General features: G+C 28.6%; 1 protein-coding gene across 6 annotated transcripts in view; it reads right to left on the reverse strand.

The window, feature by feature from the left end:
* The window catches only part of LOC142318745 (beta-1,4-N-acetylgalactosaminyltransferase bre-4-like), an 84,050-nt gene that overhangs the window by 4,587 nt on the left and 59,957 nt on the right, over positions 1 to 19,506 (reverse strand). For all 6 annotated transcript variants that reach the window (XM_075355459.1, XM_075355290.1, XM_075355200.1 and 3 more), the window contains exons 3-5: positions 19,292 to 19,394; positions 16,690 to 16,941; positions 3,942 to 4,125 (exon numbers count right to left, since the gene is read on the reverse strand). In XM_075355459.1, coding sequence (XP_075211574.1) covers positions 3,942 to 4,125; positions 16,690 to 16,941; positions 19,292 to 19,394 — 539 coding nt within the window. The remainder of the gene's footprint in view (positions 1 to 3,941; positions 4,126 to 16,689; positions 16,942 to 19,291; positions 19,395 to 19,506) is intronic.

Raw genomic sequence — 19,506 nt, forward strand, 5'->3', positions numbered from 1 at the left:
TTAAATTTTCATTTATTTGTTTTCAATAGAATTCAAAATATTTTCAACAGAATGTTATATTTGAGTTCTTACTGCATATGCATTTCTTTCACTGATAACAAAGATAAAATAAAACTATCAAACAATGAATATAAATCAATAGCTATGTATCTAAACAAGTTTTATAAATAATTATTATTTTATAAATAAATCTATGAATTTATTATTAAATAAATAAAGTAAATCATATCACTTACTATAAACTACATAAGCCAAATTGATTTTTATCTTATGAGTAAGTAACACGTAAATTACACATGAAAAATTATTACTTATCTTTGAAACTCGGCAGAAATTTTTCTAAAAGGTTTATTAATGTACAATATTTTTGTTTTACTTTTTAGAGAAAAGAAAAATTACTAACACAGGCTTGAATGCCCCCATTGAAATTCCATATTTTTACTGAAAACAAACAATATCTATGAAAAGTTGCTTGGTATAAATTTTTGAACAAATTAAAATTTCCAACAATTCTTTTATAGCAAATCTCTTGAAGTTTCTAATGGTTTAAAAGTTATTAAAATGTAACATACTTAATATTTTATATTTATAAAATATGATTAAAAATCAAAATTTTATGAACAAACATTAAAATTTCAAATCTGTTGGCTTTCAGTTAGTACAAACATTAAATAGTCTTGAAATTCAGCAGATACTTTTTCAAAATAATTAAAAATAAAAAATTGAAAAAAAAATTGTTTTTCCAATAGATGATGGCTAAACACAGTACAGGAAACAAAATAACGTTCAAATAAGGATGCATATGGAGGTATAGGATATTTTTAGAACATCTGACATCTGTATTTATAAATCTCAACGTTTATAAGAACATTAGTTCTTATAAGTGCTGATTTCAAAACTCTAGTAAAGAAAGGCTGCAAGAGCTCAATTTGACTTTTAATGGTTATACTAAAAAAAACAAAAAACACTGAAAGCAGACTAGAACCCACGGTTATTAAATGTAAAATTTCACCATTGCTGGTCTGTATCCTTTTCGTTGTAAATAAATCTATTCATATACCAGAATGCTTTTTCCTTAATGTAGTTCTAAAAGTTAAAAGTTATAAATATATACAGAGCTATTTAAGGAAGAAATTGAGTTAATTTGGGAACTGAATTTTAGAGCTTGAAATAAGGAAAAAGTTCATACAAACATATATCCAAAAAGATTTGTTGTTGAGTTATGACTAGTGAAAAATTTTGCTTGGATTTCAGTTCCCCCGATGAAATGAGGTATACTGAAATTCTGAGGCATTGTATAAGGGGTAAACTTGATAGTTGTTTTTTGACTTTACTTACTTTTTCCTGTTTACCCTCCGGAAATTACCATTTAGGTATTACTTCAAGGATGAATGAGGATGATATGTATGAATGTAAATGAAGTGTAGTCTTGTACAGTTTCAGTTCGACCATTCCTGAGATGTGTGGTTAATTGAAGCCCAATCACCAAAGAACACCGGTATCCATGATCTACAATTCAAATCCGTATAAAAGTAGCTGCCTTTACTACGACTTGAATGCTGAAACTCTTGACTTCCAAATCAGCTGATTTGGGAAGACACGTTCACCACTAGACCAACCAGTGGGTTATGTTTTTGCTCTGAAAAATTTAAACTGTATCTCGTGTAATTTTCATGATATCCAACATAAAATAGAAAAATCTGGTTAAGAAAAATACATATTTTAAGGTTTGAAGTACAATAATTTTGTTAAATGACCAATAAAAGTGTAAATTTTGTTATCAAAATGTGAAGAGAATCTAATTCTGAGAAAATTGATATAATAAAGCTTATCAAAAATAAGGCATCAACTTTTATTATAAAAAACAAAACAGAACAAAAAAACTGAAAAATGTTATGAATTTATAGAAATTAAAAACAGCGGTTTTCAGTACAATAAATCTAAATCTTTGAAACATTAAAATACTTTTAATTTACTTTAAAAAAAATACTTACTGTGGTTTATACTGTATTAATTTACAATAAGTGTTCAAAAATTTCACCACTGACATGATGCCTTTTTCAACTTTACAATAATTAAAGTCGCCAACCTAATGATATCTTTGCATTCCCTGATGAAAGCAGCAGCATTGAGAATGTGAGCGATCAGTCTACTGATTGGGTCTACTGTTTGCTTGTATACCTTACATTTTAATAGTAATCTAAGGGAGTAAGGGTGCTCTTCGTGGCCAATTTACTGACTCTCAATGTCCAATCATTTTACCAGTAAATGTTTCATTTAATAATTGTCTTATTTCATTCGTTAAGTTAATAGTACATTTCAATTCGTTTCACCATAGAGAAATTTTCAAGCTCTGTAAGAAATTCACTGTTAAAAAATTTCAGAAAGCTTCTCTCCTAGACACATTGTTTAATATGAAAGGGTTTGTGAGCATGTAATGGCCTCCATACTGTACTTTGTGGAATGTTAAGTCGTGTAGAAATTCTTTGCTTGTTCATTGCAGGACTAAGCTGTTCAAACTAAAGAATATTTTTCCATCACCATGTATCAGTTGATATTCAGATGAAACCGGGGGAGCTGGAAGTATACCATTCTTATGAAAATCAAAAACTCTATAAAATACTTTATGGTTTGGAATTACTCATCTAGGATACCTACATTGATATTTTTTCACCGTAGCTACAGCACTTCCATCGCAAAAGCCGTAAAAAAAATTATATCAGCATATTCTGCGCGAGTGAAGAGACATGGCTATTTTCAAAATAAAAAATTCAAAACAGAATTGTACTTTTTTATATTCAAACTCAACTGGAAAAATATACGTATTGTTTAGTACTCTAAACAATACCTATATTTTTCAACAAACACAAAAACACTACATAACTTGATTTTCAGAAATAATTAAACACAATCAAAATTATGTCAAAAACCAACCAAATTAACATTTATTACTGTAAATGTAAATACAATTTTATGATGACAATGAGTAATATTTAAATTAAATTTGAAGCATACGGTTACTGTTGCCAACCTAATTTTTCAAAAGTCTAAATTTATTGTACTAAAAACTACTGTTTTTAATTTTTAGAGTTTTAAAACATATTTTTCTGTAAATTTTTGTTTTTAATAATAAAAGGGGATTTTTTGTTTTACAGAAACTTACATTACATCAATTTTCTCAGAATTAAATTCTCTACAAGTTTTGATAACAAAATTTATGCATTTACTGGTAAAGAGGTTATTGAACTTCAAACAAAAAAAAAGTGTTTTTCCATCACCAAATGTTTCTGTTTTAAGTTGGATATCATGAAAACTATGAGAGATTCGGTTCTGGAACCAGTTTTATTCAATTTTTCAAGTCAGAAAATATAAGAGACCATCAAGTTTACCATTTATATAACGCCTATAAAAATTTCAATATGACCTTATTTTACCAGGGGAATAGAAATCCAGGCAAAATTTTTCACTAGCCACAACTCCAGAACAATGCGTTTATGGACATATGTTTGTGTGAACATTTTTCCTTATTTCAAGCTTTAGAATCACTTCCTGTATTATTTCCCTTTCTTCTGAATCACTACAACTGCACATTTTTTTCAAAAGAATAATGACATCGTTCTAATATTTTTTATATTAAAAAAAAACAAGCAATCAACGGGTAATAATTTTATGAATATTTCAATACAATTGTCAACCAAGTTTTTTCTTCAAGATAAAAAGGAAAAGCCTTAATTCTAATTGAGATGATCTACGAGTTATATTCACATACCACCAAACACTGAACACTACCATAGACGATTAATTTACGGTGCAAATACTATTGAATTCTACAGAAAGTTTTATGCAAATTATGTAAAATAAGGAAAGGAAATTTTAATTAACTGCAGGTAGGAGGCAATGGTAAAAGTAGGTTTATTAAGAGTGATAGCGAATCACAATACCTGTATTTCATACTATCAACTGCAACAGACATATGCCTTGGTTGATCAGGACAAGTGTATAAATTACGATCATCTTCTGGCAACAGATCTACATCATGGAAGATGAAACAATCGAATTCACGAAATTTTAATGCCTCAACAAAACCCACATTCATCAGCATTGCTCGATTGAACATACCATAACCTGCAAAATGGAAATTGTATGGTTTAAGTAGTAAATTTGGAGTGTTTCAATTAAATCTAATACTCAGCCATAAAACATAGTATACTTTTTTTAAAAATACTTTACCTATTATTTTAATTTTAATTTATCATAAAATAACTACAAAGAACTCATTCTATATTATCATTTAACCATATTATAATCCAATTATACCATTTAACCATATTATAACCCGATTATCAAAAAATAAATTTTCTGATTTCTTTATTAAAAAATTCAATAAATGATAATGATATGGGGGATAGCGAACCATGCATATACTTCTTAATGGCTAGTTTACCAAATACGACTGTAAACAATCTCAAAAAGACAATAAAAACAGAATTCTTTCTATCTTAGGTTAAATGATAAAGTTTATTTAAAGAAGGTTAATTCTTAAACGAGTATTTACAAGAAATTAAAAATGTATGACCATTTTTAAAAAAAACAATAAAATTTTCACCTAAGTAGTTTGTCTATTATTTTATTTTCAGTTCATATAAATTATTTTTTTACATAAAACAAAAAACTTCAATACACAAAAAACTTAAAATCACCAAAGCAATAACTAGTTTAATATAGTGTATAGTTACATGCCAATAGTGTTAACAATTCTACCTTCAATAAACAATTTATTAACATTCTATACAAACTTCATTTTAAAATCAATACTGGTGCTGTAATATAAGCTCTCCATAAATATTTTAATAATCTTTAAAATTATAATTGAATTGCTGAAGATGCATTGTAACAGTGTGAAAGCACTAACAACTATAAAATATCATTGAATTGGTGATCTACAAAGAAATTATTTAATAGCCGATTACTTCTAAAATTATCAATCTTAGCTCTTTAACAGGCATGCTGGGATGTAGTTTATTCTATAATTTTTTTTCATGTTGTATGGGATCCTGGCACTTAAGCATTCTCCATTCTCTGGTGTTGTCTACTATCTTCCTAGTGTATGTTTTTATATATTACTGTTCTCATTACAAATATTCTGTAATTAATATAAACAGTCTCAAATACATCCTAGGATATTCTATGTCCTGACATGCCCAATCAAGTAAATACATTTTACACATTTCATTTTTCTATTCATAGGTTTTCCATGAATTCTTATACACAATTCTCGTTTCTATTGACTTTTCTTGAATTAAGTACCTTTATATATATATATATATATATATACATATAATTATCAGTAAATGATTATAAAATGATGAAGTGATAGTGAATTTGAACCAGAATAGAAAGTACAAACACCCAATTTACATTGGGAGAGAGAGAGAGAGAGAGACAGAGACAGACAGTGTGAGAGAGAGACAGAGACAGAGAGAGTGAGAGACAGTGAGAAAGAGGGAGAGGGAGAGGGAGAGAGAGTGAGAGGGAGAGAGAGTGAGAGACAGAGAGAGTGAGAGACACACACACACACACAGAGAGAGAGAGAGAGAGAGAGAGAGAGAGAGAGAGAGAGAGAGAGAGAGAGAGAGAGAGAGAGAGAGAGAGAGAGAGAGAGAGAGAGAGAGAGAGAGAGAGAGAGAGAGAGAGAGAGAGAGAGAGAGAGAGAGAGAGAGAGAGAGAGAGAGAGAGAGAGAGAGAGAGAGAGAGAGAGAGAGAGAGAGAGAGTGAGAGAGAGAGAGAGAGGGGGGGGGAGAGGGAGAGATTATCTATATGTTAATTAATTATTTGACATATGAAAAAATGAGCTGTATCATTTTGTGTAATGTTGCTTAAACAAATTTTGTGGACTTTGGTTTAAAACATATTCTAAAATTAAGAGAAGAAATAATAAACATACAAAACAATAATATTTAAGAATAAAAAAAATAATTAGAAGAAATAGATGAAAAGTGGGAATAAGAATACAAGGAACTTAAAACCTCATCGACCAGTTATTATTAAAATAAAATAATACCTGCTTAACCCATTAATTGTCAGAATTAAATTAACACTACTTTTTTTTTATTAATTACTTTATTTCATCTATTTGTAAGTATATAAAGCTAGAAATATTTTCATATCAACAAAAAATTCAATAATGGCTTAGTAATAAAATGGTTCATTTACGCACCTTTGGCCAAAAGCAAAATATAAAAATGTAACTTTGTAAAAACATAAAAAGAAACCAAACTATTTATAAAACTAGAAAAAAACAACTATGAATAAACTACATTAAATTGTTTTTAGTTTACTGTGGATTTATTTTCTTTGCGGTGAATGAAATTCTTTGAAACATTTTGAGTGCAGGTGCACTTTACATTTTATACACAAAAATATTGTGTGGGTTTTGCACAGCTTACATCGTCTTCTAGCTTTGTTTGCGTGTTCGGAAATAACATGCCCTACTTTGCCCAAACGAATATTTTCCGGCAAACTATTTTTTAAAGGCCGACCTTTGGTTGCCAATGATGGAGAAGAAACATTATCTCCCCGAATTTCAGCGATGCACTGTGATATTTTTATTTCCTCACTTTTGATCAACGATAATACAAGGTACGACCTAAAGTCAATTTGACTGATTTTATCATGGTTTACAAGCCGATATAGTTTCCACGAATTTACTATAACAGAATCAATCGCATTAGTAAACAATGGCCACCACCGCTTTTTTCCACGCACTTTTATTCTATAGTTTCCAATGCCATTGTCATGAGAATCCACATCACCCGTGAGTTTCGTGTATTGTGCTACCATTAATGGCTGACTAATAGTTATATATTTTCTTTCTTTTCTGCTATATATTTTTGTATTTGCTAATGGGTAAATTCCATTGTGATTACTGGCAACTGTCACTCCGCTGCATTATCATTCCATCTAGCTACTGCAAAACTAGTTTTTTTATCAAATGCAAAATCTAATGTACCTCTATCCATCTTCTGCAATACTTTTGAACTCTTTAGTGGGCAATTAGGAAGCCTATTTTCTCTGACAGTGCCGGTAGCAAAATATCCTTTTTCAATGAGTAATTTAAATAGATCATATGTCAAAAAAAAATTATCAAAATAAATTCTATGCTCATTCGGATGGGATACAACATTTAACAGATCGAGTACTACTTGTGTCCCCAGACCATATTCAGGTTTTTCTTTTTTAGCACCTCCGTATGGTATAATTGGTACAAATACCCATCAAAACTACATAAACATCAAAGCTTGAATCCAAATCTGATTGGTTTTCCCCTTATAAACATTTTTGCTGAATGCCTACCAAAATATGGCACCATTTCTTCATCAATAGATAAATTATGAGAAAAAACGCCAAACTGTAAATTACGTTTGTTTATTTCATCAAAAAATGGCCAAATTTTTGCAAATTTATCGTTCTTGTCAAGCAATTTGTTATCGGAAAGGTGCAGGTTCCTTTTTATTGCTCTAAAGGTGTTACGGCTCATTGAATTTCTGACTATTTCAACAACCTTATCTTTATCCTTACTCCAATACATTTCTGTTTGAGGTAACGTATGATAACCAGTCAGTATCGAAATTGCAATAAATCTTTTTAGTAACGCACTATTTAAAGAAAAATCATGTCGATTGTTGTCATGTGCATATTTTATACTGAACTCTAAAATCATATTCAGCAAATCACTATCAAAATAAAGGAAAAATATTTCAAGGGGTGATTTTCCTGCCAGTTTATTTTCTAAAATTTCTATTTGTTTATGTTCTACTGAAATTGGCAATTCTTTATAAATTGGTTCAATTTTTTCTCATTTTGGAATGTTTGTTTTGGGTTTAGTTTTAGATTTGTTTGGTTTATCCTTGCAATTTGATATTTCAGCATCAATGTCTTTTTCTGAATGTACATGAATCTCAAACGGACCTGCTATATCAGTTGTTGCTGTAGAAGAGGTCTCGATTAGCAAATTGTCATCAAAATCTTCTTCATCTGTAAGTTCACCAACGTTAGGTGGAATATAAGTCACGTCAATAGCAGTTGCTTGCGATACGTTCATCTAAAATGGACTGCAATTCGTCAAGTGTCAGCGGTTTTTCAAAATTCCACATTTTAAAAAATACTTAAATTATAATGAAATCAACTCGACTCTTGTAAAACTAATGCATGTACATAGTAAATAAACACTATACTAAAAGACAATGTAATATTGTTTGAGTAAATTTCTATGAATTATAAAATTAATACCGAATACGTAATCAAAATTTAATAACAAAAGGAAATGCTGTATCAATTCAATGAAATGCTAGACTAAACAAAACTACAACGATGTATAAGCAAAACAATGCAACACAAGACTGAGAATATTCCAACATAACCTATTACGATGTACGCTTAGTTGAGTCATCATTCATTATGCCAAAGGTGTGTCATCGCACCATTATCTTTAACGAGTGCTATTTATAATGATTTTTAAAAACAAGTTATTTTTATCAATTGACAATAAAAAACAAAACCTAGAGATATAATTAAAATAATAATATTATTTATAACAACCACTCTGCTATCCAAATATATTATAAAATGAAGCAGTTATATGGAATGTTAAATTACAGTAAGTTTGAATGGAGCTAAACTTAAAAAATAAAAACGTAATCAATTATAACTTATGTTAGGGTGATAAAAAAAACTTAACAAAGTAAGGCCAACTTGTAAAAAGTGAAGAAAATTATTTAGAAATTTATAAAAAAAATTATTTTAGAAGAATGAACCACCACCAGAATGGTTTACGCACCACTGGCAAAAAATCGGTTAAGGAATAAAAACTAACCTGACTATTTCATACAATGTAAAATCAAATGTGTTAAAACATTATTAATTTAATAAGTAATGTTAGCAAATATAAAATTAACTCTTCACTAATATCGTCATAACTACTAAACCTCAAAAGTAAATACTAGAAGAGAGCTAAAAATTCTTTTATCCTAAAATTGAGTATAAAAATCTGTTAGTTTTAAAATTTTTGACTCATATATGTTAGTTGAAATCTAAGGTTAGTTAAGGTGGGAAAGACCCACACAAAAACATTAAAATAAGATTCTTACAAAATTCAAATTGTGTTAAATTAACATTTTTAATGAATATTTGGGCTATAAAATGCAAAATTTTAATTTTTATCCCATCAACTTTTCACTTAAGTTTTTACCGCATATCGTAAGGGCCTATAAGGTACTTCATCAACTGTTTGAATTTTGTTCAAAACTACTCAAGTATATTGAAGAAAAATAAATAGCATTTCAGATTTTTTTTATTCATATCTTTGGGGGGGGGGGGGAGTGAACAGTTGGGGGTTAGGAAAATAAAATTAATGTAGAACTTGGGTCTATCATCCAGAAGCAAACTTACAAAATCAATCCAATGGGTTTTTACTACACCCAAAAACCAATAAGAGTCAGTCATCTTTTATATTTTATACAGGTGAGAAACAAACAAATCAACAAGCCCAGGTCAGAAATAATTTAATAATTTTTTCTGCAAGGTTTGGTGAATGGGAAGAAGAAAGTGTGAAAGTTTTAACTAACTTCTACACAAAATCAACAAAAATAATTTGACTCCAGTTTTATTTATTTATTTAGGATTGTATCTTGAGTAACAACTCTAAAGAGTTCAACAGTAACAGTGTTTCACTGTTTAGTGCAGGTATGACCTCTAAACCATTCTAAGTTCTCTGAAAGATTGAAATTTTAGAAATTTTCACTGTTTATTATCATTAATAAGCATATCAACACATATTATCAATTATCAACATATCAAAACACATTTACAAATATGTAAATTTAAGGAATTAAATGTTTGCATTTAAATTCATAATTATGATTACTAATAATAGTTATGATTATGTAATCAGAAAACATACTAATTTTTATAGATGTGCTCTGATAACCACACATATTTTAAAATAATATTTTTTATTTTCAGTTCCCCTACTTAATTAATTCATGAATAGTCTTGAAAATTAACAATCAATATTTCACATCTATCAACAAGAAACTGGAACAGCTTAATCGGTATTATTATCATTTTAAAAAAGTACTATAGTCTTTGCTTTGCTATACTATACTATAAAAGTCTCTAACTTTCTAAAAGTGAAGATCTAAATGCACACTGCAAAAAACCTACATTTCAAAATGCGTTTAAAAAATAAATAATACACCACACACATTTATTTTATTACATGTGTCAATGCATCTACAACAAACTTATCTTCCTGGTTTACAGCAATTACTAAAGGAATAATTTACAGGAATAACTTACAATATTAAGTGTAAATATTTACAACATGCCCAAACCAAAACAGTGTTTTAACATTCACAATGAATAACGATATAAGAATGCATAAAAGTACAGTTAAAGCTCATCACACTGAGAAAATATGAAAAGAAAGCAAAGACATCTTTGAATAGTTCGCATTAAATTCTCTTTTAAGAATTAATAGTACTCATTGCTAAAAAAAAGGTTTTTTATTAATTTATTTATTCATAAAGGCAACAAATAGACTGAAGCCCGATTACAAATAAGAGATGCATTTTTTTTGCTGACAAAAAATGTCTAACCTGCAGGGATTCATCCTGGAACCTTCAATGTGAAAGTTGTCAATGATACGAGTATCATACCAATATAAAGGCTGAGAAATCTTTAAATTTAATGAAAGTGCTCCTGAAAAAGTTAATTGTTATAAAATATTATAACCAGTGAACTATTTAACAATACTTTTTATTAATAAATACTTCTGTTAATTACACTCAATTAATTATACTCGCTATTCATCTGTTAATTATTCCTTGATACCTTGAGTATTTCCTGATCATCAAGTCAGTTTTTCTTTGCCCTTAGCTTTATTTAATATTACTTTTATTTCTGCAATTAGAAAAATATGACTGCTATCAATGTCAGTACTTGACAACCCATGTACCTATTTTATCACATTTCTGAATCTTTCTTCAGGAACGTAATCAATTTGATTGATATCTGTTTACATCACCTTGTGATTTCCATATGTATTATCTCCTTTTATGGTTTCCTAATACATGCTATTTTTCATTAAAATTTTAGTTTCCTTATAAAATTAAGTAAGTTTTTCTCCACTTCCATCCTGTGTGCCCAGTCCAAACTCTTTTATTACTTCATCTTTTCATCTTTCTCTTACCACCAACATTATCCAACAACAAACTCTATTTCCTCTTCCATAATCTGATTTACGTATTCATACATTACTTCAATCCAACATCTTCATATTTGAATGCTGGCATATAAATAAATTAATGAAATATACAATAATAATATATATTCCCTATTACTTATTAAAAAGATCTTTCCTTATTATTTTCAATGATAAAGCTTCCAGCAGAATTGTTTATCACTTGAATTAAGAAGCAATCTACATTTAGTGATGACTGTAAACACAGTGTACAGTCACATTTGGATCCATATTGGAAAAACTGAAATGTTACACTAATATATTTCTTTATACGACTGTTTATTTTCTTTCACATTATTTTAAAGAATCCTGTTGTGTAACGTGATAGTATTGATCTGCAGAGACGTTGGCACTTAACATACTTATATGATTTTAAACCCTCTGATCTTCATTACAATATCAGAAAGCTATCCCAGCACTTGGCATCATATGGCTGTCAGGAGTGAAATTTTAAGCAAAAACTTCACCTCATTTAATAAAAAAGGCAGAAAACATTCTCACTACTGGAGTTGTCTGGTGACGCAAAACTCAAACTATGCTTCCATTTAGTATTAACTAATGTATGGATATGGGCCAAGCAGAAATAAGTTTAATAGCCCTTTGTTGTCTTTTTCTACTTGACTTAACAAAAGAAAAGGTGTTGCCAATAAAGTTTCCTCTCATAAGTCAAAAGTTATAAATAACATGACATATTGTCATTTTTATATACACACAAGAGAAAGAGATAAATAAAATGAAATATATGATAAAATATTTGACTCTCAGGGGGGGGGGGGACACAGTTAAGCACTCATATGAGGTTGTAGACAACAAGCTTTTTATGCTTAGTAAAATTGCAATCATTTTAATACAATGCACCTTTAATTCTATAATGCTGTAATGGTTAATAGTAAAAAGTTAAAGTAAAATACGTAAAAGCCTTAGCTTCTAAGGGACTTTTGAAATAATACACTGACATATCAGTACTTGCACAATTTTACTAGAAGCACTGGATAGAAGGATTCTTCAGAAGTAGTATTTTGTTTGCTGTGACAATCTGTAATGTTACATTTCCAGTTTGCAAGTTAATAGTGAAGCTGTCTTTTGTGCTTGGAGTGTGTTTTTCTGGTATAAAATAAATGTAGATTCTTCAACAGCAATGTATTTGAGTGAAATTTTATTTCAAATTTAGATTCTTTTAGATTTTTTAAAAATGTAGATATTTTTAGACAAGAAATTTACGTTCATTTTAATTTAAAAATGTTGTAAAATGCTTATGGGTAAGAATGCAAGAGGTGTATACTGTGTTATGATTGATTTAGGATTTCAAATTTCAAACTTACATTAATGGATGTAAAATGATGACTATACTGAATGAGCACAAGTGCTCAGGTAACAGAAAATCATGAGCTGACCATTTGTGAAATAGCAGAAAGATTTGTGCAATATATAATAAGAGACCTGATGTGTGAGCAAATAAGACATGGATGCTGCACCATGATAAAGCACCCATGCATTCAGTAGTTTTAGGAATATCGTAATAAAACTGTTGTTGCCTCCCTCATTCACTGATTGGCAACTATGGACTCCAAAGATAAATGCCACCCAGAAAGAATCCTTTTTCCAGACAACAGGAAATTTTTTTACTACAGGAATCTCACAAACATGAAGTAGAATCCATTTTGACATTGAAAGAATGCTGGAAGCAGTATATCAGTCGTGGAGAGTACTATTTTGAAGGAGACAAATCTAATCAAATTGTACAGTTGTAAAAAAAATAATTTTCAAAAAGTATAATCTCTTCTTATATAAACTGAATATAACAAATTGAAATTTTAGAATAATTAGGTACTTTACAGTGTCTTCATAACATCATTCTTAATGGTTTGGAACCTCTATAGTAGTATAGTGGCAGTGCGTCTGCCTTTCATTCGTAATGTTCTGGGTTTGAATCCAATCATATCTGAACATCTTTTCATTAACAAAAAGTCATCATAATTGAGCATCAGTCTATGTCACTGGATAAATAAATAAGTGAATTTCAATTTATTTTGATAATTTAGGTTCAAGAAATTTTTAAAGTAATGAAGAAGACTTAACTGAAACTATAATTTGTTTTATTCATATCTAATGTAAGTCATTAAATACTCATCAATTGACCGTCAGTTTAAATCACATTTCTGCATTTTATAAGTGTCACCCCATAACGTTATAATTAAAATATATATGATTATTTTGGTTATAAAAAAGTATTTTAAAATGGCTTTTGTATTATATCTGATTTTATAACACCACTTACATATTTATCTGGGTAGTAAAAATAACACAATCATAAATGTCTATAATACACGACAGAAATATGATATTTAACTTGGGTAACATTGTAATCCAACATCTAAAAAGTTCACATAGATACAATTCCACTGAACTTAATTTGAATATTAATCACCAATCTCTATCATAAAGTATTGTTACTTTTTTTATTCCTTTCCTAATTGTTAGTAAAAATAATTAAATAAAATCACATAAAAATTACTCTAGAAAAAAAGGAAAATAGAAAATCAAACAATATTTAGTTTGCATCAGATTTGTTATTATGATCAATAAAAGCAAAACTTAAACACAACAAAGATATAAATGAAAAATTTCTCAGAAAATCAAACAATGCAATGTAATGTTAGAGTGTAAATAAGCCACACTAGCAATTTTATATTACCTACTCTACATCAGTGGCTTCATATTTTGCAAGTATTTATGCAAATACTATATTTTTTTAGATCTCCTTCATAATATTTAATAAAACTCTGTAATAAAACATTCAACAAAATGGGATCAATTACAGTGAATATATAAATATAACCAATTCAAATATCTATAAAACTATACTTCAACAAATAATATTGATTGCTTATCGTGTAATTTTTCTTATACAAGAACATAATTTAATTATGTTTTTTTAACATTCACATTTTGTGAATGCAGTTAAGAGGATGATGAAAGTAAAGGTAGGCAGTGGTCAAAGATATCACATGCCAGACAGATTTAAATTAAAAGAAAAATGACCCAACAGACAAAAAAAGGCTAAAAAGCATTAAAAATCTGCCAGGAAGTAGGAAAATTCCTATTAATAATAATTAATTGCATTTATTTATCACTATTTATAATGCAATAAAACTTTACAATAAATTATAAAAATAAACTTAATTTCTTATTATTGTATTTATAATATGAACACCGTGACATAAATTGTCATAAGCACAAGAATAAATAAACTCATAGAATAAATACGATGCAGGCTGACCATTTGGTTAAGTGGTTGGCAAGCTGATTTCATTTCATAGCGATCCAGGATACAGATATTCGTAATTGATCCTTTATTCATCTGTAGTATATCAGGAATTTTTTTTATCAGTATACTACTACATCACCCAAAAAACTTACAAATTTGAAACAGCCTGTGATGATTAAATTAATAATTGTTTTTCTATATTTTGAGCTATTTGGTTAAATAGAATGCATTACACTATTCTAATCACACTTTTTCAGAACCGTTTTCCACTTCTAAACAAAACTGAACTATTTTAAAATTGATCACAAACTTAGCAGCTCAAGACTAGCTAAGCTTAAGGTTAGTTTTGCTTTTTTCAAATCAGTATCAAGTTAGGACAATTTTTCAAGACGGATTATTTTTTAATATATATTGAATTTGATTTGTGATATAAAAAAATTTGAACACCTTGATTTTGTCTTTTTTATATTAATACTTAATATTGATATTTTTACCTGAATAAAAAGTCAATTTTCTCCTTTTCACTAACGTGACAGGTAAACCTAAGTACATTTATAATATTGAATAGGGATCAATTTGAGATTTCTATAATGCTACACAATAATACTACTTTTACAACAATAGCCATACCCTTCAGTAATAACTTAAGTTACATGAGATTGATTGTGCACAATATTTTGTTTATGGCAATTTCTTCTATATTAAAAATGCCTTATATATTTTCTATCCTCACCTGATGCTTAATTTAACCGAATTATTGTTTAGTTACAAATTTATTTTTGGATTAAAAGGGCACCCCAGCTGTGATAAATTTTTTCAATAATAAAAACGTTGCAGTCAACAATGTAACAGCATCAGAATTTTTTTTACCAATAACTTGTGAAATGGAATTAATGTGCCATAATAATATAATTGCGCGATTTATAATTAAATTAAATTTTTTTATGAATGAGTATTTTTTCTATTAGCTGATATAGTAAATCTGAAGTATGAATTAAACTATTGGAAAAAGAGAACTGTATTAATAATGCACAAAGATATTTAACATTACAATAATGTAATCTATAAATATGCATATATATATTTTTTTAATACATAAGACATGCATCCTACGTAATTCAAAGAGTTGTATACATTTAACTACTTTTTTTTTTTTAATGTGGATGACAAGCATATAATACAAACTTCAAAAAGATAAAATATGACTGCTAAATAATATTTCACTACCAGTAACTCTTAAATAAATAAAAACTGACACTATGAGAATCTATACATATTTATTTTTAGATAACAAATCAATAAAAATACAATAACTTTAAAAAATAGATCGACAGCAAAGATCCCATTTTGCTATTAAAACATATTACACATAACATAACAACTGAAAGAAACTACCGATTGATTTTTTTTCAACTTGAGTATTCAATATACTACTTAATAAATACAATTTAATTCTTTTTCATAATATTGAAATGTAACATGTACAATAATAAAAGTTAATAACTTTAAAAACTTCAAAGTAATATACAATAGGGAAAAAATTAAACACACTGAAAATACCTCTATGTGAGCATACCTTATGGAGGTGAAATTAACTACATTATACGATAAAAAAAATTAGTAAATAATGAAATAAATGTTTCAAGTCTGTACTTCATTTGATGTAAAAATACAATCCTTAAAAATTTAATTTGACTATAAAGAATAAAAAAATATTTTTTAAATAAAGAACTCAAGCAATGTTAGAAAAAACACCGGAAATCAAAAAGAGGTCCTGTTTATTTCCAGTGATTATATATACATTCAAATAACACAAGAAAATGGCTCAATAGTTTTTAGAAGCCAACAACAAAATGTATAGACAAAATTTGGTGAATAAAAAAAAACAAACATTTTGATAAATAACACAAGATCAAAATTTAAATTATAATTTTGAACTGCTTCAATTATTCTCAATCATGTTGAGTTGTTCAATGTTCTTAACTGCAAACTTCTAAAAACAATTGAGAGATTATAAGGAACTACTGTAATCTAAATAAGGATACGTAAAAAATAAAAAACGCAAATTGGAAAATATAATATAAACTACTTAAAGGTAAAACATTCTTTTTTTAAATTTTACCTGCTTGTTCAATAACAAAAATGCCATAGTCTATCTGCTGCCGCTGCAAAAATGGATGAATATTTTTAAGGAAAATATTAAGATGATGAGCTCTGTCACGATACGGTATAATAATGGCCACACGATCTCGAGCCTTACAGTATGAAGGCCTCCACTGACCATCAGATGGCGGCAAAGCACCAATTGCTTCCAATTCATGCTCCAGTTCTTCCAAAGTTGCTGGAGCATCCTTCTCAGGCTTAATTGGACCCACTGCCATAATAAAAATAACAATTACTACTTATTAAATTTTCAAGGGCAACAATGGTTAAAATGTTTATTTTTATTAATATAATATTGTCAGGTAAAATGAAGTATGTACGTTTTTAATAAAAAAATTGTATTTATTATCTCTAACCTAATGACAAACCATAATTTATCATTCTTTCAAATGATAAAAAGTTGAAGCTTCCCCATTCATAACTAAATTAGTATCTGAATTAATTTATGAGATAACACTACAAATTCAATATATTTTCTCCACCCTTCTAAAGTAACAAAAATTTTAACAACTGACAAAAACAGATTTCTTGAAGATAGTACCATTAAAACTCAACAGAATAAAAAAAATCCTGTCACAGTTCTTATCAAAGCTTGATAAAATTATGTTATATTAAAAACATTACACAAACAAGGCAAAACCTTTTAATTTTTTGTATTTTTAATTATTAAATATTTAATATTTTATTTACGATAAAGTAAACTCTAAAGTAAAGATCGCTGGGAAGGTTGGCGAACCTGTATCGTTCATGGCCACGCTAGTAATGCACACTGCATTGTTTGTAAATTGTTGCATTGTAGTACCTTTGATTACGTGTGAGTTATTACGTTATAAAATCAATAGGAAAATCAATGTTGCCGCTGACTGCGAAATATATAGTCATATGTTTTTTAAACCATAAAAATGTTAAGCCGGCTGAAATTCATTGGCAGTTGGCTGCTACATATGGTGATAATGTAATGAATGAAAGAAACATCCGAAAATGGTGTGAAAGGTTTAGAAATAACAGAATTAATGTGCATGATGAAGAATGATCATGGATTCCCTCGATAATCAGTAAGGATTTGTTGAAACGCATAGATGATGAAATCAGAAAAGATAGTCTGTTGACGATTTCTGACCTGGCCCTTCTTTTTCCTGATGTTTCAAGAGCTGTTATCGGTCGCATTGTTCATGACCATTTAAGCTTCAGAAAGGTTTGTGCATGTTGGGTGCCACACGTCTTCATTGAACATCACAAAAAATCCAAATGGTATCTGCTTTGGAATTTTTTATGCGCTATGTAGAAGGTGATAAGTTCCTTAATTCAATTTTTAACGGCGATGAAACATGGATTTTGTATTACACGCCAAAGAGAAAATGCAGCCAAGTGAATATGGCATCATCTTCAATCACCAACCAGACCAACAAAGATCAGGCCACAACCATTTCGTCGCAAACTGATGACCACAGTCTTTTAGGATCAATTTGGCATACTGCTGATTGATTTTATGTCATGTGGAACAACTATAAATGCAAAAACCTACTGTGAAACTCTGCACTATTCAAAATCAGCAACATGGGCAGCTGACCAATGGCGTCACCCTGCTGCATCATAATGCACGTCCACAAGTTGCGGGTCCAGCACATGATTTACTGGTAAACATCTGGATGGAAGATTTATGACCACCCATCATACAGTCTGGACTTAGCTCCTTCTGATTACCATTTGTTTGGGAAGTTGAAAGAATTTTTAAACGGTAAGCAATTCGCAGGTGACAATGAACTTAAAAATGCTATTAATCAGTGACTAAATGGACTGGCGGCAGTAGAATACGACAAAAATATTGTAGCTTGTGTATTGCTATGATAAATATCTTAATTCATGTGGTGATCACATATAGAAGTAGTATAAGGTATAAGAGAAATAAAGAATATTACTAAAATTTCAGAATAAATTTTTTTTTACAATGAAACGATCTTTACTTTAGAGATAACCTCTCGTATAATTCAATCACTTATATAGTATAATACAACTAGAATATGAACCAACTGTAGATTTTAAGTTAAACTATATTAAATCAAATCCAATTCTTTAGTAAAACAATGCTAATTATGCTTATGACAAATGTTATCTTAATTGTGACAGTAAAATGCAAATTTTGGATATTCAAGAATATTCTTTCTAGTATAATACTGCTATTTTATGTATTTAGAAATTACTGAACTGTAATGAATCAACCATTCGTATTTAAATAAAAAATAATAATTTTAAAAGATAACTTAAACTCAACTAATGTTCACATTCAGCCACCCGATTGGTTTCAACATGTAATCTTTGTTTCTTTACAATTATGATTCTTGTATTTATCATTTACAGTCATATGAACAATTAATATTGTTTCCAAGGGAAACAATATTAAAATCTTAAACTAAGTACATGAAATCTTTACTAAGTACATGTGAAACGTATAATTAAGATACCACACAAACTCATACATAACATAAAAATCTACTAAAGAAAAAACAAACAAAAATATTATTTAACACAAATTCTATGATAAAAAGAAATAAAATATTTACAAAGATTTGGTGGTATAAGCGGACAGAGTTCATTAGAAGAATAAGTCTGCTGACTGGCAAGATTCTGAGAGGCAGTAGCATCAACAAGCAGAGCATTTGTCATCTGAAAACAAATTATACTGAACACAATTAAATAATAGTTTCAAAAAATAAAAATAAGAAATCAGTGGGGGTTGTTAAAAAATTATAAATTCATTAATCATTTATAAAATAAA

Source organism: Lycorma delicatula, chromosome 1 (assembly GCF_047948215.1).
Source record: "Lycorma delicatula isolate Av1 chromosome 1, ASM4794821v1, whole genome shotgun sequence".
Classification (NCBI taxonomy): Eukaryota; Metazoa; Arthropoda; class Insecta; order Hemiptera; family Fulgoridae; genus Lycorma; species Lycorma delicatula.